General features: G+C 38.0%; 2 protein-coding genes and 1 non-coding gene across 3 annotated transcripts; all 3 read left to right on the forward strand.

Annotated features, from left to right (window-relative positions):
• The first annotated feature begins 2,316 nt into the window (after window positions 1-2,316).
• Window positions 2,317-2,889, forward strand: LOC111015183 (uncharacterized). The gene has a single exon (XM_022290131.1). It carries the CDS (start codon window positions 2,317-2,319, stop codon window positions 2,887-2,889), a length of 573 nt encoding a protein of 190 aa, XP_022145823.1.
• A 4,420-nt stretch (window positions 2,890-7,309) lies between these two features.
• On the forward strand, window positions 7,310-8,302 carry LOC111015184 (protein FAR-RED ELONGATED HYPOCOTYL 3-like). The gene has a single exon (XM_022290132.2). The coding sequence runs from the start codon at window positions 7,310-7,312 to the stop codon at window positions 8,300-8,302; it is 993 nt and encodes a 330-aa protein (XP_022145824.2).
• Window positions 8,303-13,615: 5,313 nt separating this feature from the next.
• On the forward strand, window positions 13,616-13,921 carry LOC148211238 (signal recognition particle RNA). The gene has a single exon (XR_015791154.1).
• Window positions 13,922-21,724: the final 7,803 nt, after the last annotated feature.

Raw genomic sequence — 21,724 nt, forward strand, 5'->3', positions numbered from 1 at the left:
GTTTGAGGGGTTATGATAAAATATTGTTCCTCCTCTCATGATCAAAACAATCTTAAAATTAAAATTTGGGGCTTCGCTTTCCATGATTGACAAAAATTTTGGATAACAGACGAATAGTAACTTAAGGACTGCAAATTGCTCTAATTTGTTACCTTTGAAGACGAATACGATCTTCCTCTATTCGGTTTCAACATTTAAACGTCGAGTGCGTGCTTCCTATGAACTCTACTCTTCCATAATTTTTCTCTTTGGGAACATATTCTTATTGCAAAACTCTCTCTAGATCTCATTCTACAGCTTTACCGATATGTGGTCTTTTTATTTTTACCAGTTATGACTTTTCTTAGGGTGCATGACTTTCCTCAAATCTACTTCTGTCCCTAATCGACTCCATTTTGAACGTGAATAAAATCCTTCAACTTCCATTTATCTTCATATGTAGCTTTTATTTTACACTTGCAACCTTTGCCTAACTTGACTCGTAAGACATGTATTTTTCAACCAAAAGGTTGTGTGTTCAAACTCCTACCTCCACATGTTGTACTAAAATAAAACCTTTCTCACCTTTGTATCATATTTTTATCTCCATTTTAATATGAAAGTGGAATGATGATTATGAAACAATCGTGTAAGGAATTAAAATGGAACTTTTGAAATAATAAGAGAATAATTGAAACTTATCTCAAAGTTTAGTGATAGGATTGAGACCACATATTCCCACGCCCGGCTGCAGCCGTGAGGAAGAGGAGAGTACATTTTTCCCTTTTTTTTTCTAATTTTTCTTTTTAGTTTCTTTTATTGAAAAAAAATGAATTTTTTCTTGAAATCTTTTTACTAACCGAACTGTTAGCATAATTAACAGAAGAGTTTAATTATAATAAATTGACACTTTAGAATTTAATTTTAACGATTAAGAGTTTAAGGTTGCAATTACAACAATTACCATATTTTTAAGATGGTTCATGCAATTTACCTTTTTTATTTAAAAAAATAGAATTATAAATATATGGTCATGATTCGAATATTCAACTAAAAAACGTATGATTTGAAGGATAAAAAATAACTTAGCTCGACTAAGGTACCAGTAACTTGCTCTTTTCCTAGAGATCATAATTCAAACCAACATCTCATAGTTGTACTATTTATATGCTAATGGTCCCTCATTTAGTTGAGTTAAGATATTATTACGTGACATTTTAAATGGCATATTACAATGGGAAAATTGACAAAATAAGCCTCATGTATGGACCTATTAAGTTTTTTAATCGCCCTTCTCAAAACACAAGTTTTCTAGTCATTTGCTGACATCACCTACTTTGTCAAATGACCTCCAATGCCCCTCCTTACTTGGGTACCAAATTTTAGTTTTCCCTCCTCCCTTACTTGGGTAATACGAATAGTCCGGACTTTCAATTTTCCCACGTCCGTTCCACCCTGTCGTCTTCAAGCGGTGAGACGAAGTGATTTTGGTAGCAGATTACAACGAAGGAGATTTCATCGTTAACTTTGGGTTAGTACATTTATCTCTCAAATTGCTTAAGATTTTCATTTTAATTTCCACTATTTTAGCTATTGTTCGTAAGTTCTGTACAACCCCGATGTTGGTCTTCGGTCTCTTTTGCGATTTTTGTGGATTTTTTACACTGCACATCTAGGGCTTTCGGAGAAGAGGAAAATAATACATAATCGGCGCCATGGAAATGAATCGATGAAATATAAAATCGTGTTTTTGAAAACCAATAATACTGAGGGGAGGCTGATGTTGAAGTAGCCAGAGGCAAAAATGAGATCGAAAAATACAGTGAACATGAAAAGTCGAGAGCTAGAAATATCGAGAGCGAGAAATATTGAGAACGAGAGAATCTCCAGTGATTTACAATCATCGTGAGTGTGCTAGGAAGAGCGAAATCGAGAATCATCGTGATGGATACAGTGAACTTGAAAAATTCAGAGCTAGAAATATCGAGAGCTAGAACATCGAGAGCTAGAAAGATGCTAGAAAGATCGAGAGCGAGAAATATCGTGAACGAGAGAAGCTCCATTGATTTGCAATTATAGGGTGTGAAATAGGTAGAGCAAAATCGAGCAAAATCGAGAGCGAGAAACATCTAGATCGAGAAACATCGAGATCGAGAAAAATTACAGTGTTTTACATTTTGTATTTGAACTAGTTGCGTGTTTCCTTTTCCCTATCTTCTTAATCCGTGGTTATGTATCATGTTTAATTATTAAATTTTTGAACTACTTGCGTGTTTCCGTTTCTCTATCTGCTTAATTTGTCATCATATATCTGGTTCAATTTGTTGCAGGTGCACAATGGACCATCAGTTGAGGATTAAGGAGAATGACCGCTTTCCAACTCAAGCTACCAGCATGTCTCACTTGAGCAATGTCAACAGGCTTATCAAGGATAAGCTCACAGTGGACCAACTTGATATGTTTCGTAGAAGAACAATATTTGGTCGATTTGTCGACTTGGAGATGATGTTCTGCAGTGGTGTAGTTCATCACTTTCTGTCAAGGGAGGTTGCTGGGAGCAGTGACGACAGCGTGAAATTATTAATTGGTGGCAACGTGTTCACATTCTCAAAGGATCAATTCATGCTTATAACGGGATTGTGGCGGCTGCCCGGTAAGGTGGTCCAGAAAAAGATTGGAAAGAATAGGTTGCGGAGGAAGTACTTCAACGATGAAGCCTCCATGATGCTCGAAGAGTTTGTGGAGGTTTACAAGCAGACTGATTTCGAGGACGATGAGGACGCGGTTAAAGTGACATTAATTTTGTACACGGAGCTTGTGATGATGGGAAAGAGCAAGAGCAAGTCGAAGGTTGACATCGACTTGTACAACCAAGTCGATGACTTGGACTACTTCAACCATTTGGACTAGGGTTCTGATGTCGTGAGTAGGACAGTTAACGGCCTGAAGCGTGCGATGAATGGAAAAGTTGGCTATACAAGAACAAAGTAAGAACGAACAAAAAGTATCTAGTAAAATATAGCCTACCGGGATTTCCGATTGCGTTTCAGGTAATCAATACGTATACATACGAGTTGTTCTTGTTTGTGAAAACTTTTTTAGGTGTGAGACTAAACTGAAATTTTATATTCAAGTGTGGATATATGAGTTTGTCCCATCTCTCATCACTCTCGGTGTCAATCGTTTGAGCGAGACCGCCATTCCCCGGATAATTCGGTATTCGTGTAGTAGAGTCGTCGGTACAAAAGATCTGGGGGAGGAGGTCTTTGGTTCAGCGGTGGTAAGTGATCTATAATATATTTATTGCTGTCTAGTTGTAATGGTATTTACACTTACTTATGTTCTTGTGATGTATGTTCAGTTGGTCATATCTTATCCACTCGTGGAGACGGATCTGGATAAGGACTACCAGAGGTGTCCATTGGACGAAAGAGAGGTGATTGATTTAAATGCGCCTGGGTGTTCCACCTCCGACAGCGATGATGGACAAAATCCTTCTCCCATCACCGACAATTTTGGCGTCGAAGACGATCTCCCACTCGACAATGCGCATTCGTTGGAAACAAATGTACAGGCAGTGCCAGATGAGTCTTCGGATATGCCACGTACAGAGGCCGCATCTGAAGGTGGGCAATGGACACCGGTCGAAGTACTTCGACCAAGTACTTCTATTCGGTCGAATGTGGGGCAAAGCACGCGGCGATCACCGCGAGCGACGTCATGCGATGCTTGTCCTACACAACGGCACGACACCCGTGGATCGAATGATAGATTCGGGGCTATGGAGAGAAGGTTGGATCTTTTAGCTTCGGACATGGCGGAGGTGAAGACGGATTTGGCAGAGGTCAAGTCGGACTTGAGTGAAATGAACTCATGCTTCAACGATTGTGCCAAGTAGCCTTTTCCTATGACTTGGTATAGTTTGTATACTGTATGTATTCATTCAATCGAAGTGTTAATACGTTAGTTCGTTTGCAGATCGATAGGTGCGAGGTGAATATTGGTGTCTCTCCGTCGGATACAGTCCACTTGTCACATCCATTGGTATCCAATGTTATCCCCGAGCATGATGGGGATGATGATGACCATCAACCTGGAGGTTCCGATGCTGGAAAGGAGGATGATGTGGTTCATGTAGAAGCGTCGTTGCATGAAAAGGCAACGGATGGAGTAGAGATAACCATACCCCCATTCGATCTTGGAGATGCAGAACTAGCCAACCCCCCGCGTATTGTCGATTTGGTGGAGTAGGGCGTTGCAGTGGGGACACCCATTCTTTCGACGGAGATGGTGGAACTCGAAATGGCACTACCAATAGTACAGGATCCACAAGCAGAGACGACGTCCGATCCAACCTTCGAGCCTCCTGCCTCAAGCAACATTGATGATCCGTGTGGCATGATCCATGGGCCTCGTCAAGCCGATCATATTGAGTTGGCCCTTACACCAGCGGATACAACCCCCACTACTCAACCTATTCCCACAAATGGTAAGATAGGTAGTTCATTCATACACGCATAATATTTATGTTTCGACAAATCTAATGGTGATTGTCTTGTGTGTATGTGTGATGTTGCTGTTATGCAACAAGTTATTGCCGCTGCAACTGGTCCCTACGTACGAATCAACGGGAAGGTCATCCAGGACACGATCAATGCTTGGGACGAGTATAAGGAGTGCATGGATGCCGTACTGGGCCAGGTGGAAGATTTCATTCCATCCTAGGTGGACGTCAACGTAGTGTACAACCCGCTCTGTATCAGGGATCACTGGGTCCTGGTTGCGATAGATATGACCCAGTCCGAGATTTTTGTGTACTACTCATTGTCAGGCCACATTTCCACGTCGAAGTTGATGACAGACCTGCGGCCGTTGAGTCATACAATCCCATCGCTTTTGTACGCATGTGGGCTGATGGATACGGCCGATTGCAAGCTGAGGAAGACTCCGTGGCGTGTATACCGTCCTACGACCGCATGAGGCAGAAAGGTAGTATAGACTGTGGTATTTTTGCATGTAAATTTTTGGAACATCTTGTGTCGGGTAATACTTTAGAAACTCTTGTTCAGTCTGAAGTGTCGCACATTAGAAGGCAGTATGGGACACAACTTTGGCATAATGAATCTTACTTTGAATGAACTTTTTTTTCCATTGCATCTTATAAGCTCGCTCTCGATGTAAATTGCTCTCGATGTTATTCACTCTCGATCTCCATGTAATTCGATATCCATCTCGATCTCGATCTCGATCTCAATCTAACTCGATCTCCATCTCGATCTAACTCAATCTAACACGAATTAACTCGATCAAAATCAATCTCGATGTTATTCGCTATCGATCTCGATCTAACTCGATCTCGAAGTAAATTGTTATCGCTTTCGATCTAACTCGATCTCGATCTGACATGATCTCGATTTCGTTATGTCCTCTCTCGACGCGCGCTTTCTCAATATTGTTGTTACAGTGCATTATCACGATCATTCTTGCTCTCTATATCGTTTTTTATTCACATTCGCTTCTACTTCTTTTCTTTTTACACACGTCGTCAGATGTATTTAATGCGATGTGGCTGATTGAACTGCATGGCAGAGTGTAATGGTAACATGTCATTCACCAATCCACTCACATTAATTTTATTTTACTTTCTCAATTTTCCCAATATGAAAAAAAAAACTCATTAACCCACGTCCCCCCTCCCCCCCGACTGCATTAAGTTCTTTTTTTTTTTTCTTCTTCTCCTTGCTCGGTTGTTGAAGCATCAAAAGGACATTGATTGCATTACACTTCCTTATCACACTGTACGCACTCTCTCACAACCATTAATGTGTATTCACGTGTTAAATTAACTATTCTGATGATTAATACATCAGACTTCCCAACATTTCTGTCACATTTTTTTAACTATCCCACATTCACTGAACTAGACAGAAACAGATACCGTTTGAGGACTCTGTAGCCTGAATGTCTGTTCGATAATCTAAAATTCATGTATTTGTCCCCTTCTAATGCAGGATGAAGATTGGTAAAAGTTTATTCATAAGATTTGGTGGTACATGGGAAGACAACACAAATTCGTATGTCGGCGGTGAGCTGAAAGGAATAATTGTCCCACTTACAGTAACGTACAAAGAACTGAAAAATCGGTTGTACAGAGTGATGAAAGTCGACTAGAATGGGTACGACCTGATAATTAGGGTATCGTACAACTTGGCATGCGATTCACCGCCAATGTTCATAACGGATGACGATGACCTTCGATTTGCATTAGTCCAAGAACAGGTTTCTAAAGTCCCACTGTTTGTATCGACCGTCCTTCGCGAAAGCATTGACCTACAGTTATCTAGATTAAACCAAGATGGAGAGCAATCCATTCCTAATGGAGAATCTGTACCGGAAGAAAGTTCCACGAGAGTAGATGAGTGGGGGTTGAACGACGTATACATGCAGGACATGTACAGTTCAGACGGTATATACACTCAAGACTCGGAATTGGTCACCCCCGCGACACGCATGCCTTCCGTAATGCACGTCCCATCAGATGAGATAAATAATACAGCACAAGTACAACATGCAAGTTCTCGTACTGAACATGTTTTCCCATTTGATGAATTAAATAATACAGTATATGTACAACATGCAAGGCCTTTGACAGACCATGTTTTCCCATTAGTAGAACCCTCATCCACTGAGCCCGGTAATGTTGGTGATCACCAAATACCAGTACCTCAATCCGCAAGCACCGTGACTATAAAACAGGCCACAAGGTACAACCTTTTACCAAGCGGATCGGAACTGCACGTGGGGAAGATATTCGTTTCAAAGCAAGACCTGCGTATGGTGTTGTCAAATGCAGCGATGCAATCTAACCGTGAATACAAGGTCAGTAAGTCAACGAAATCAAAGTTCGTTGTTCGCTGCATCGACAATACATGCAATTGGAGGGTTGTAGCCCACTCCGTCGGTAAATCTTCGATGTTTTGTATATCAAAGTATGTAGATGCACACACCTGCATGATTGACACTGTGAACCACGACCACAAACAGGCGAGCAGCTGGGTCGTAGCGAATCTTATTAAAGATAGAGTTGCTGGAACCGATCGTATTTACAAGATAAAGCATATTAAGGAGGATGTCCGTAAAGAGTTTGGGGTGAACATAAGTTATGACAAGAACCCATCGAGCACGAGAGATAGCATACGCTATTGTTAGGGGCCGACCGGAGGACTCCTACAGGCATCTCCATGCGTACGGTGAAGCGATATAAATAGAGAATCCAGGTACTATTTTCCACATCGAGACTGAAGGTTCGCTTAACTTCAAATACTTGTTCATGGCATTGGGTGCCAGCATTAGAGGGTTTCAGTCAATCACTAGGCGTGTAATTATGGTTGATGGCACACATTTGAAGGGGAAGTTCAGAGGAGTTCTACTAATAGGTGTCGCCATGGACGACAATAATCAAATATATCCACTTGCATTCGCGATTGTAGACAATGAAAGCGATGCATCGTGGAAGTGGTTTAAGAAGAACTTGAAGGACATGATCGGAGACCCACAAGAACTTGTACTCATATCTGATCGACATGTAAGTATCACCAATGCAACAAGTGAGATATTCCCGGACGCATTCCATGCTATATGCACTTATCACCTAGGGAACAACATAAAGACTCGATTCAAGAATGCTGCATTTTACAAATTGTATCAGGATGCAGTGTATGCGTATCGGAAGTCACAGTTCACGTACTACTGGAACCAGATACTATCGGTTGGATCGGGTACACTTGCCAAATACTTACAAGAAATTGGGGTAGAACGGTGGGCCCGATGCTACCAAGTTGGTAGAAGATATGAAAACATGACGACAAACAGCGCTGAGTCGGTAAATGCCCTCCTTCGAAAGGCTAGAGAGTTACCTATCACTAAGATTGTCGAGTTCATCCGCGACTTGCTACAAAGATGGTTCCACGAAAGAAGGACTCACTGGTCCACCCAAAACACCTCTCATTCAGACTATGCAGAAGAGCGACTTGCACTACAATTTGAGAAGTCTCGTCGCTACACAGTCAAACCAGTCGACTGGTGCATGTTTCCTGTTGAGGACGGTGGCTTGGACGGGACGGTTGATTTGAATGCCCGTACATGTACATGCATGGAGTTCCAGTACATGGGCATTCCATGTTCGCACGCAATTGCAGTAGTGAGGCACAAGAATATAAATTGCCACACGTTGATCGATCCATGCTACAGTGTGGACTCCCTAATTGGTGCCTACGCCGAATCAATCTTACCGGTAGGCCACATGTCGGAATGGAAGTGGTGAGCGTCCGGTGTGTGTCAACAAGTGTTCTCGATGCGGTACATCGGGTCACAATAGACAGACATGTACTAACCCAATTACGTAGGCACAGACATCTGCATGCATATATGGGGGGACGGTGTAAGTCAATCAGATAGGGCAGTTCCTCTATGAGAACACTCAATTTCTGTAGTAGTATATTTGTTCTTCAGTATCTGGAATCTGTCTCGCTTTATGACTTATTTTGTCTCACTCTCGTTGACTCGATCTCGCTGTCTCGCTCTCGTTCTCTCGATCTCGTTGTCTCGCTCTCGATGTCTCGTTCTCGCTTTCTTGCTCTCGCTGTCTCGATGTTATCCTCTCGATCTCATTCGCTATCGTTCTTCTCCATGTATATTTATATTATCGCAACGATAACCTATCTTTCTCGCTATCTCGCTTTCTAAATTTCTCGATTTCTCTCTTTCTCGCTATCTCGCATTCTAGACGTATGTATCCATACCCACTTATCTTATAATTAAGAGGTTAGTAAGTAAGAGGGAGAGTGGTTAATTAATGCGCTCTTTCAAATCCTCAATCCCAGTTGTCTTTCCACTTTTCCAATGCAGTAATTAATTAATTACTCTTCCTACCCGTTATCCCAATTTTCGATTTAATTATTTTTTCAATTTTCCCTTGTCTTCACATGAAACCAACCAAATTTCTCTATATATAGATACCACAAAGTACACAACAACGACATCCAGATTAGAAGTATCTAACATTTATTTTTCAGAAGCAAACATGTCAACATCTAATGAGTCGGACGGTTCCTCTTCCGACGGAGCAACCAGTCCTATCTCAAACCATCCCTCCTCCTTTGCGGAGAACAGAGTGCCAAGTAACAGTCCTCTTCAACAAGCACGGGAAGAAAACGACCAGCTCAGGAGAGAGCTACGTCAAACGCAACACGAGCTCAACAACACTAGGTATAGGTTAGCCCGGGTTGAAGAAACGCGGGAATTGCTGGAGGAAGTGCTGAAGGAGGAGAAGGAGGAACGACTTCGTCTGGAGGACAGGGTGGCTCTGTTACTGGCCCGTCTACGCCGATAACGTAATAATAATTTTTAAAATCTCATTCTAGTAGTAGCTTATGGTTGTTGTTTTGTTTAAGCAATTAAAAAAAACTTTTTGTAATGGGATGGATGGAGGGGAGCCCCTGTTTGCTACTTTAATTAATTAATTATTTGTTGTTAGTGCTTACTTTTTCAATATCCTACAATTTTCTTTCTCTTTCACGCTCATTCTCGTTCGTGATAATTTTCGTTGTACTTCTAAAATTTATCCTTATTATCATCACGCCGCTTACTTATTACTATTTCTTCCACATTGTAATATATATATCCACTTATCGTATGTTGTTGTTAATTGTTCACGATGACGTCTCATTTTCGTTTAAGCTCATTCTCGTTCAAGCTTATTCACGATCTATTTCGTTATCTGTTTTGCACTCTCGCTGCTATTTTCCACTGCACCCGTTTATTCTCAATAGACTGAAATCGAATAAGTATAAAAAAAATAAATAAATGTAGCCTTTAATTTAAAGAACATCAACCAACAATTGAAAGAATTAAATTTGACGTCTTTTCATCTCTCTCGCTCTCGTTCATGCACACTCTCGATCAAGCTCATGCACGCTCTCGATCAAGCTCATGCACTCTCTCGATTTCGATCAGATCTCGCTCTCGCTCATGAACGCTTTTGATCTCGCTCTCGCTAATGAACGATCTCGATCTAAAACATACTCCAAGTAATTATCCATATCCATTTAACGCGCTAACGATCTCCTTCTTGCCTTCACGCCCTGTCCGTCTGCTTCTCTCCCTCCACGTCTAAAAATCAACAACCCAGTAAACAAACAAATCAATAACTTATATGCGAACAAGCCCAACGAAACATTTCAAAACAAGGACCGATGGATAATGGAGTTTGAGCATCGACAGTCAGTGGCCTGTAGATGACAGAAGCAAAACAACCCTAATAGTGAGAGAGAAATGGAAGACCGATAGATGCTGGAGTTCAAACATCGAGAGTTGCCTGTAGATGAGAGAAGCAAAACAACGAAAAATAATGAGAGAGAAATGGAGTGTTTTCAAGTAAGAGAGGAGGGAAGACTAAAATTTGGTACTCAAGGGGGCATTGGAAGTCATTTGACAAAGTAGGTGATGCCAGCAAATGACTAGAAACTTGTGTTTTGAGAAGGGCGATTAAAAAACTTAATAGGTCCATACAGGAGGCTTATTTTGTCAATTTTCCCATTGTAATATGCCATTTAAAATGTCACGTAATAATATCTTAACTCAACTAAATGAGGGACCATTAGCATATAAATAGTACAACTATGAGATGTTGGTTTGAATTATGATCTCTAGGAAAAGAGCAAGTTACTGGTACCTTAGTCGAGCTAAGTTATTTTTTATCCTTCAAATCATACTTTTTTTAGTTGAATATTCGAATCATGACCATATATTTATAATTCTATTTTTTTAAATAAAAAAGGTAAATTGCATGAACCATCTTAAAAATATGGTAATTGTTGTAATTGCAACCTTAAACTCTTAATCGTTAAAATTAAATTCTAAAGTGTCAATTTATTATAATTAAACTCTTCTGTTAATTATGCTAACAGTTCGGTTAGTAAAAAGATTTCAAGAAAAAATTCATTTTTTTTCAATAAAAGAAACTAAAAAGAAAAATTAGAAAAAAAAAGGGAAAAATGTACTCTCCTCTTCCTCTCGGCTGCAGCCGGGCGTGGGAATATGTGGTCTCAATCCTATCACTAAACTTTGAGATAAGTTTCAATTATTCTCTTATTATTTCAAAAGTTCCATTTTAATTCCTTACACGATTGTTTCATAATCATCATTCCACTTTCATATTAAAATGGAGATAAAAATATGATACAAAGGTGAGAAAGGTTTTGTTTTAGTACAACATGTGGAGGTAGGAGTTTGAACACACAACCTTTTGGTTGAAAAATACATGTCTTACGAGTCAAGTTAGGCAAAGGTTGCAAGTGTAAAATAAAAGCTACATATGAAGATAAATGGAAGTTGAAGGATTTTATTCACGTTCAAAATGGAGTAATTAGCCCTCACAGGCTTATTTTGTCAATTTTTCCTATTACAATTTACTTAGTAAATTGAATGAAATTCTATTATAAATTTTCTGTTTAAATATTTATTTATTTATTTATTTATTAAATTTTTTCGTTTCAACCCTCGCGTTGTCTTAATTTCGAATCCGCCCTTGTCCATGGCTAGAGTTCGAGCTTCAATATTTTTATTCACCTTAAGCGTTGTTTGGTTTAAGGTTTCAAAAAGTAGTGTGTAATTAAAAAGTCTGAAAATAAAATGTCTGGAAATTAAAGATAACTATGTTTGGTTGTGCACGAGAATGTCATTAAATTTTTATGAAATTAAATTATATATATATATGCTTATTTTGTATAATTACTCTAGGAAAATGAATTTTGTGTTACTCCAAACATTGATTAATAATTAATCAAATTGGATAGAGGGATGGTTCGGCCCATTGGTTAGGACCTCTCAAGATGGATCTGGGCCTGCCCTTTCCAAGTAAATAGTTGGGCCATGGGCTTTGGGCGTAGGCGCGGAGTTCGCTGTTCTTAGAGATGGAGGGAAGGAACCGGTCGGTTCTTGGGGGCCCAATGATAGGTGGAATAGCTGTGCTTGTTGTTAACCTATTTTAAAATTCATATAGTCTTTTTGTTTTAATATCTAAAGGATCAAATAGAAAATTTTAAAATATTGGGAACCAAATAAAAATGAAAATCTAAATGTTAAAGACTAAATCCGGCAAAAGTTTAATCCTTAACTAGACTAATCCTTGAACTTTTGAGGTTCTCATGCGTCCTAATTTTTATTTTTGAAATATGTTATTCCATTGGTAGAACATAGTTCTCCTATTTTCTTTTTACAGAATAAATCAAAATTAAATATTTTTAATACAACAGATATGTGTGGGATTTAAAACTTGGACCTCAAAGAAAATAGTAGATTATAAGTTTGTCTTTGTTGGTAGTGGGAGGACATATATAAATCCATCTGGAGAAACAGCTTTTCTCCTTGAGAAAATAAGAGTAAGCTCATGGAAGTATCTATATAAACAAGAGAATTACACAGCTTCAACTATTTTTTTAATTTTTCTTTTTAAATCATAATTCTCATGACTATTTTTTAAAGTAGTTTGAGATTAAGATGCCGACAAATAAGATGTTTGGAAATAAGAAATAATCGTGTTTGGTGTTTGGTTGTGCATATATAAGACTGTCATCGAATTTTCACAAAATAAGTTATATATCGTTTATTTTGTATTGATTACATTAGAAAAATGAATTTGGTATTATTCTAAACATTGATTAATAATTAATTAAATTTTATTCAAATAAATAATATAAATTAAATTATTTTAAGTTATTAATTATTTTACATTAACTATAAATTATTTCTAATATAATTTAATTTCATCTGACCTTTTTATTTAGTTTTCCTTCATTAGTAAAAATAATTTGCATCCATTAAGTTTAATTAGTAAAATGATGATAAATAGTGTGATTTAAGTGATTGTAGTTAATAATTTAAAATCAATCCATTAAATTGGTTTTATTTAGTAATCCATTTTAAAATTTATGTTCAAATAAAAATCATATAAATTTTAAATGCCAGTTATATCGAACAATTTAGCGAATAGTCAATAGTAAATGTTATTTAACTAAACTACAACGTATACATATTGATTGTATAGTTAATTAGTACAAGTTTTATTTTAAAAAAATAAATATAGATTATATTAGAAAGTTAGGTGTATATATATATATTTTTTTTTTTTTGAGTTAAGAATTATTTAAATAATTGTATTTCCCAAATTTATTAAACTAGTATAAGAAAAAAATACATGATATGATAATAAATTAGAGGTGTTTGTATATTGTTTAAAAGTGAAGCCTATGGATAAATTCATGAAAATGGAGAAAAAAAAAAGAAAAACACCTTGTAAAGTAATAATTGATATTTGAAAACACGTGATTCCTCAAATGTCTCATTCATGTAAAGTAGTCAAAGTAGTCACTACTTGAGCCATAGAAGATGTTTTTTGACCAATGGCTACATAAACACATATTATAGTTTCTCCTTGTTGATTGAGAATCTATATGTGGCTACTGTAGTTTTACAGGTCTGTCCGTCCCCAATAATTAATTCTCGGTGACCACGTCCAATAGGAATCATCGAATCAATAGCATAAGTATTATAAATGGAAACCGCACATTGTACAATCGTCGAGCTTGGTGGTGCGAGCTTGTGACTCAAATGGGGGCATTAGAGTGGATAGAGGGATGGTTCATTGGGTAGGACTCCTTAGGACTTCTTAAGATAGTAACTGGCCTGCCCATTTCAAGTAAGGAGCTGGCCAATGGGCTTTGGGCATAGGCCTAGAGTTCATTGGCTCTTAGAGATGGAGGGAACCACCTGAGGCTGGCTTTACAGAGCAACGTTACCTCCCTTTCTTTACGGTGGAAGGATAATGGGCCAATGATACTCGGTGGGAAGCTCTTAACCTAATAACCACTTTTTTTTCCTTTTGGGACGTTCAATCTCGAAGAAAAGAGTAGATTGAAAATACATTTTTTGGGTTCCTCCACTACGATCTATTCCCATCCTTTTACTCCCCCAACCTACTCCCTTACTAACTAAATAAAATCTCCAAGCTCCGGTCACCTAGCTTAGAAACGAAACGTTGAAGAAAAATTACTTACTTGCTTGTCGAGCTAAACGAGTAACGAGCACATCGAACAAGAGATCTCGACAGTTAGACATAGAGTTTATCAATGGTGGTAGTGGGGATGTACTGAGCGACAGAAGGTGTGACGACATATATGAATGTCTAAAATCACTTTTGTGACATTTAAAAAAAAAGAAAAAGGTAACGATATTTTTATAAATGGCGTTCATTTGATGTCATTGAGTATAATTTCGCTTTATAAACCGATTACATTAGAAATAGAATACTGACTAATTTGATAACAAAGTAGAAACTAACAACTGATGTCTATGTAAAGAACTAATGGCAAATTGTTTAAATTCAGAGTTCAAAAATTAAGAGGATTTTTTCAATCTTCTAATTTCCTAAACTAACAACTGATGTCTATGTAAAGAACTAATGGCAAATTGTTTAAATTCAGAGTTCAAAAATTAAGAGGATTTTTTCAATCTTCTAATTTCCTAGCACGGCCAACAAAACTATATTAAAAAAAAAAGTGATTTTGGCGATGACAAAAGTGATTTTAGCCATATCAAAATCACTCCTACACATACTCTAAGTGGATTTTAAAATGTGCTCTCTTGGTTGGTACCATGGTATTAAATATTAGACTTGTTGACATTTCCATCGAATTTTCATGTATTTATAGGTTCGACATCGATATGAGATAAATCGACATTGCCATCATATTACAAAAAATCGACAAAATATGTAAACTATCAAAAAAATTTCAGTAACATATACAAAATATTGATATTAACTATTTTTCAACTTATTTAGAAATATAAAAATGTTTATGTGTTAATTTAAATATTTTTTATGATCTTTTAATTTCTATAATTTTTACAAAAATATTCATTGACATCGATATTTTCATGAAATCAACGACATTACCTTAGTGAATACGTATAAGGCTAACAAGTGATTTTTCATTACCAAGAATGGATTTACATTTAACCCGTCTAATTTTGATTTTCATTGTTAAAAAAGTTCAATCATAGTTAAACTTTATGGATATTTTTTTTTCTTGGCCTTATCAACATCCACGAGTCAATATATGTACCTAATCAACACACAATTATACTAAACCCACTATACTCGAAAGAAGAAAGAAAAGGTACACTAAACCACTCCATTACCAAATATGGAGCTTAATTATTTGAAATATTGTTCGTTAATATATGTTGTATGTATAAATCGTGTAATACTGACAAACAGATTACAACGTAGCTGGCTACAAATAATACATACTGACAACTTGATGAACACGAAAACTTGATAAATATAGTCGAGACACGTTTCAATATCGCTGACCTGAATACAATTATTCGCTTTGTACCAGTTGCTAGCAGAGACTACAACGATCGTCCCAATAGAATATAACGACTAAACCTGAAGATAATTACAAAAATTTTTCAAGTAATTTTTATATAATTAAAAATGATGTTGAATGATTGTTATTTGAAATTTAAAGAGAGAATAAAAAAAAGAGAGACAAAAACAAAACAAAACAAAATTTTGAGAGAGAAACAAAAATTGCAGAGAGAAAAATTTTAGACAAATAAATAAATTTAGAAAATATATGTAACTAAACAATTTAGACAGAGATTACAAAAATTTTAGAGAAAAAAAAATTGAAGATAGATAAAGTTAGAAAACGATAACAATTTTAGAAACGAGAAAAAAAATTAAAAATTTAAGGTGAAAATAAGTTAATAAAAAGATAATTTTGAAAATTAAAACAATAATAATTTTAAAAACTAATTTATCATTGTATAAGTTTTTGGTTAAAAATTATTTAGAGAATAACTCTCTAAATTATTGATCGAAAATTACTTAAAGAGTTATCGTCAAACATTCTATTTTAAAATGGGAGTTCTCGCTGACTAAGTTGAAACCACCGATAAATTAGAACTGGAGGCTTGTTGAAATCAAGAGGCAGTCATCAGTGGGATCACGGAATGGATGAATTGATTGGTAGTACAATAAAAAAATACAACTTTCATGATTTAGTTATTTTCATTTTTTTTTTGATAAAAAATTAATTATTTTCATTTAAAACAAGTTATTATAAATGAAATTATGGAGAAAGAGTCCTGTGGAGTGGATTGTGTAGTCTCCATTTTACAAGCTAAACCACTATGAAATATAAATTGGTATTTTTTCTCTTTCTATAAAATCTTTATTTATCTACATCATCTTAATTTTCATTTACAAACAAGATAATATAAATGAAATTCTCAACAAAGAGTCTCGTGGAGTGTGTTTTCAAAATAATAATAATAATATTATTGTGGAGTGGATGACTTCTATTATAAACTAAATCACTCTAAATTATGTATTTTTTCTCTATATAAAATTTTTAATATATATATTAGCTAAACAATTGCAGGAGGAGAATTGAACCATCGATGGTAATAGATGCGATGCACGCTTGATCTTGATATTTATACTTTAGTTCATATCAAATTAAATTATATTTGGACGACATGATTTAAAGTTTGTTTTTGCATTTGAATATTTTATAGTAAGAAAAGATGTTAATTATGTAGTCACGTTAATATAAATAAAAATCACTGAAATTGAGAATTGTTTTTTTTTAGAATATTACAAGTAATGGGAAGGAAATTCAAATTTTCAACTCTTAAAATTACTAATTTTTGGATTTATAAGAGGATATGTCTTCTTAATATTTAAAAATATATAATTATTAAATTTAATATAAGTTAGTTCAAGAATATTTAATGTAATTATTACAAATATGTAGATGTGGGGCAACTACTTCAAAGTATACGGCAAATTTATGTTCACTATTATTTATTTTATTTTATTTGAAACTAAAGTCTACGGCGACCGTGTGCAATCGGGTGAATTTCCACTTTTATTCGAGTTTTTGTCAACAAATCGCATTAAGTTTTTTTCTTTCTAAGGATTCTTATTTTTCTTTATTCGCCTAAATTTATTACAGAAACATGTATACAGAGAGAGTCGAACCTTCAATCTTTTGATCCATATATATATTTTAACGAGTTAAGTTTGGCTTTTGTTGCCCCATTTTGATTTAATTTTAAATGAATCAGTTTCATCTATCTACTTTGGACATAATTTTAATTTGATCCCTATAATTTTAAAAATTTCAATTAATTTTACATCGCCCTTGAAATTATTTCCTATATCGCATTAGAAAATTCAATTACATTCTATTTAACAATGATTTTTAACTGAGTTAATTGAAGGGTCTAATATTTTAGTTAAAGGTATATAAGTTTAAGGATTTTATTATTATAATAATAACTAATAGTTCAAGAGTGATGCGAGCAATACTGCAATCTACATAATTTTCAGTATAATGTCATATTTTATAGCTGCATGATAAATATATTATTATTTCTTAAAATTATAAGCCTGCCAATGCATAATAAATGCCATATTTTTATAAGAAATCTCTTCAATTTCTAAGTTAGCTTTATAAAATCTATTTTTCAAAATAAATTTTTGAAAAATAGGTAAGGTCATAAAAATGTCAATTACCGCTGAACTAAGCTCATATATTTTCTACTTTGGTTTATAAATATTCAAACATTATATTTTATTCCTTCAATTTGTATATGTCAATTACCGCTGAGCTATGTTCATTTTGGCAAAATAAAATGAATCTTTATTATTAATACTTTTTATATAATGAACCATTGAACTGAAATCTCTGACATGAATACATCTCTATAATGTTTTAAGTGATATGCAGTAGGTTTTGACAATTGATTTAAATTAATTTTTTTTCAATTCAAAGTATTTAAAGATTAAGAGATTAAAATAGAAACATTGGAAAATTTAGAAACAAAAATAGAATGAATATAAAAAAAAGAATTGATGTGATTGGTTCAATTACTATATTTCATATAAATAGAGATATATTTATGACACATATTTTAGCTTAGTATTATATTGTATGAATGTGAAATGCTATAAAAAGTATGGCTACCTTTGTAGGTTACAAATTCCTTTTATTTTATTATTTATTTTTCCACTTTCTTCTCCACTCTCTTTATAACATTATTAAGCAACCTAACTTAATATATTTCAAGCTTTTCACACACATGAAGAATCTTCAAGGAAACCCCCATTCCCACTCCAAAGCTCAGCTACATAGGGATCCTGATTATTATTCATTTTTCAAATTTCTTTAAATGAAAATTAAATACTATTTTGTTTAATTTTAATATAAAATAAAAGGAAGATTAATCGATTAAGTACTGTTTGGGGGAGAAAATACCCTGGACACGTGGAGGACAGCTATGGATGTTTCAAGATGACTCATGAGTCATGCTCAACTCGAACCGCCGAGATTGCCACCACTAGCATTGTCATGTGCTAAGCATAAGGGCCGAGGTGCGAGCTGGTCAAGGTCCGATGTGAGCAACCGTCAGCGGCGTGATTATCGGGTGTAACCGTCGGTCCCGAGATTACCGGGTGTAACTGTCGGTCCCGAGATCACCGGGTGTAACCGTCGCGAGATTGACGGGACTACCCCCCATAAGTAGAGGACCTCACTCCACACTCAGGTATGGTTTTTTGACCTCGAACTAAACTGGGAATCCGACCTATACTGACTTGATTGTCGGAGTGTACGCCTTTTTGTGCAGGTCCGCCCAAGTGTTCAGATCGGTCCGGAGACCGAGTTCGAGCTGCGATCAGAATAAACACTGTTGTGCATATTCTTGCATAAACATTTGGCGCCGTCTGTGGGAAAGACATCCTAAGTCATCTCGATCTAAAAAAAATAATATACGCAAAGATGGTGCATCCAGCAAACTCTGCCAATACGACAGAACAAAGGGGTGGGAACACTGACAATGGCCCTCAGCGAGACCTCGGTGCAAGAATAGTCGAGGATCAGGTCCGAGTAGGGCAAGAAGGAGATCTGCCGCGCAGATCTGCCCGCCATGCGAATCAAGAGCTACCACCTGCTCACCTGAAACCCTCAAAGGCCAACAGAGGCCGAGGAGGGACGTCGAGAAAAACCTCCCAAAGGGCCAGTCAGGGGGCAGACCCCGAAGCTCTGTCTACTCTCCAGTGCGAGTTGGATGATATGTGCCATCGATTGCGCACGATGGAAGAAATGTACGCCGAGGCAACGCGTGCTAACCGAACTGCTTCTCCCTCTATGGCTCCGGGCGCACCCGGAGAAAAGGGAGCTCCATCTATCCAACCTGGCAATCGCGAGCCCATCCCCAACGATGAGGGAGTGGATTACAGCTTGCGGGATAACGATCTGAGAAAGCATCTCACTGAAAAGAAGAAGAGAACATTTCGGGAGCCGGAAGACTCTCCTTCCTACTCCCGAGAATTCTCCAACTCGAACCTAAAGGCTCAATCAAAATACAAGCCTCTAGCACCAAAAGCTGTGATCGCTAGGGAAGAGTTCGACCTGATGAAGCATAAGTTCGACGAGCAGGTCGAGGCGCTTAAAGCCAGGTGCGAGAAGAAAGAATGTTCGCTCGACGATGGCGACTTGGGAGAATCGCCATTCACCGCGGACATCCTAGAGGCTCCAATCCCTCCGAAGTTCAAGACTCCCGCCATGAAGCCCTATGATGGGTCTAAGGACCCTAAAGACTATGTTGAGGTCTTCAAGGGCCTCATGGACTTTCAAGCGGCGACAGATGCGATCAAATGCCGCGCCTTCCAGATCGCGCTTACCGACAGCGCGCGCCTGTGGTACCGAAGACTGCCGGCCAGGTCGATCTCGACCTACTCCCAGCTAAGGAGGGAGTTCATCAGTCAGTTCTCCTCTCGGCATTATGACAGAAAGACAGCGACTCACCTTGCCACCATCAGACAGAGGGAAAGAGAAACGCTGAGGGAATATGTCACACGGTTCCAGGAAGAGCAACTTAAGGTCGCGCACTGCTCCGATGATTCGGCCATGTGCTACTTCCTCACCGGCCTGGCCGATGAGACCTTGACAGTAAAGCTTGGAGAGGAGGCTCCAGACACCTTCGCCGAAGTATTGCAGAAGGCGAAAAAAGTCATTGATGGACAGGAGTTACTCCGAACCAAAACTGGCCGACCTGAGAAGCGGATCGACCAAAAGAAGTTGAACCAGGAGACGAGGAGGCCTGATGTCAAGTCCAAGGATAAGGGTCCATCCTCCTCCATTAGCAGAACAGAGTACCGTAGGACGGAGAGCGGCCCTACCCGGAGCCAATCTTATGAACGGTACACCCCCACCACCATCCCCATCTCCGAGATACTCACGAACATCGAGGAGAGCGGGATGGAAAAACTCCTCAAGCGACCTGAGAAGCTCCGAGGAGACCCAGAAAAACGTAGCAAAGACAAGTACTGCCGCTTTCATCGAGATCACGGCCACAATACGGCAAGTTGCTGGGAATTGAAGCGCCAGATTGAAGAACTCATTCAAGACGGCTACTTCAAAAAATTTGTGGGCAAACTGAGGGCGAACTCGGTCGAAAAGAAAAAGGAAAGGAAGCGTTCAAGAACGCCGCCTCGCTGGGGTGACCGACCTGCGGTCATCAATACTATTTTCGGGGGTCCGAGCGGAGACCAGTCTAGAAATAAGAGGAAAGAGCTAACTCGCGAGGCCAGGGGCGAGGTATGCATCATCAGAGAGTAGAAGCCCACTTGCTCCATCACTTTTTGCGACGCCGACTTGGAGGGGGTCCACTTGCCTCACAACGATGCACTGGTGATCGCCCCTCTGATTGATCACGTCCTGGTCCGAAGAGTGTTGGTCGATGGAGGCGCATCTGCCAACATCTTGTCCCTCCCAACATACCTAGCATTGGGATGGACCAGGTCACAATTGAAGAGGAGTCCAACACCCTTGGTTGGATTATCTGGAGAATCGGTCTCCCCTGAAGGGTGCATCTACCTGCCGGTAACTATCGGGTAAGATGATACCCAGGTAACGCAGATGGTCGAGTTCGTGGTGATCGACGGCAGATCGGCCTATAACGCCATTTTCGGGAGACCCATCATCCACTTGTTTTGGGCCGTCCCCTCCACACTGCATCAAGTCTTGAAATACTCAACCCCGAATGGGGTGGGCATGGTCCGAGGTGAGCAAAAAGCCTCACGGGAGTGTTATGCATCCGCGCTCAAGGGATCGGCCGTATGTGCCCTGGAAGAACAAACCAATCGTGGCAAGCTGCAGGAGTCAGAGGCCGACCTGCCAAAGGAAAGCAAAAGGCAGTTCTCCCCGCCAACAGAAGAGCTCGAGCTTGTTCCTTTACTTAGTCCCGAAAAACAAGTAAGCATCGGAACCAGGCTAGGGGCCACTGACAGGGAAGAACTGATAAACTTCCTCAGGTCTAACTCGGACGTCTTCGCATGGTCTCACGAGGATATGCCTGGCATCGACCCGAAGATCATGGTGCATCGCTTCAACATAGACCCATCATTCCGACCTATAAAGCAAAAAAGAAGACCTGTAAATAAAGAGAGGAGTGATGTAATTGTTGAGGAAGTAAACAAACTCTTGAAAGCTGAATACATACGAGAAATTCTGTATCCTGGAGTGGCTCTCTAACGTGGTATTAGTTAAAAAATCCAACGGGAAGTGGAGGATGTGCGTGGACTTTACAAATCTAAATAAGGCATGCC

This window comes from Momordica charantia, assembly GCF_013281855.1.
Source record: "Momordica charantia cultivar OHB3-1 chromosome 5 unlocalized genomic scaffold, Mcharantia_2.0 BLBB01000005.1, whole genome shotgun sequence".
Taxonomy (NCBI): Eukaryota; Viridiplantae; Streptophyta; class Magnoliopsida; order Cucurbitales; family Cucurbitaceae; genus Momordica; species Momordica charantia.

Excerpts from the sequence above, each read along its gene's own strand:
- LOC111015183 (XM_022290131.1), top strand. The coding sequence starts at position 2,317 with ATGGACCATCAGTTGAGGATTAAGGAGAATGACCGCTTTCCAACTCAA.
- LOC111015184 (XM_022290132.2), top strand. The coding sequence starts at position 7,310 with ATGGCATTGGGTGCCAGCATTAGAGGGTTTCAGTCAATCACTAGGCGT.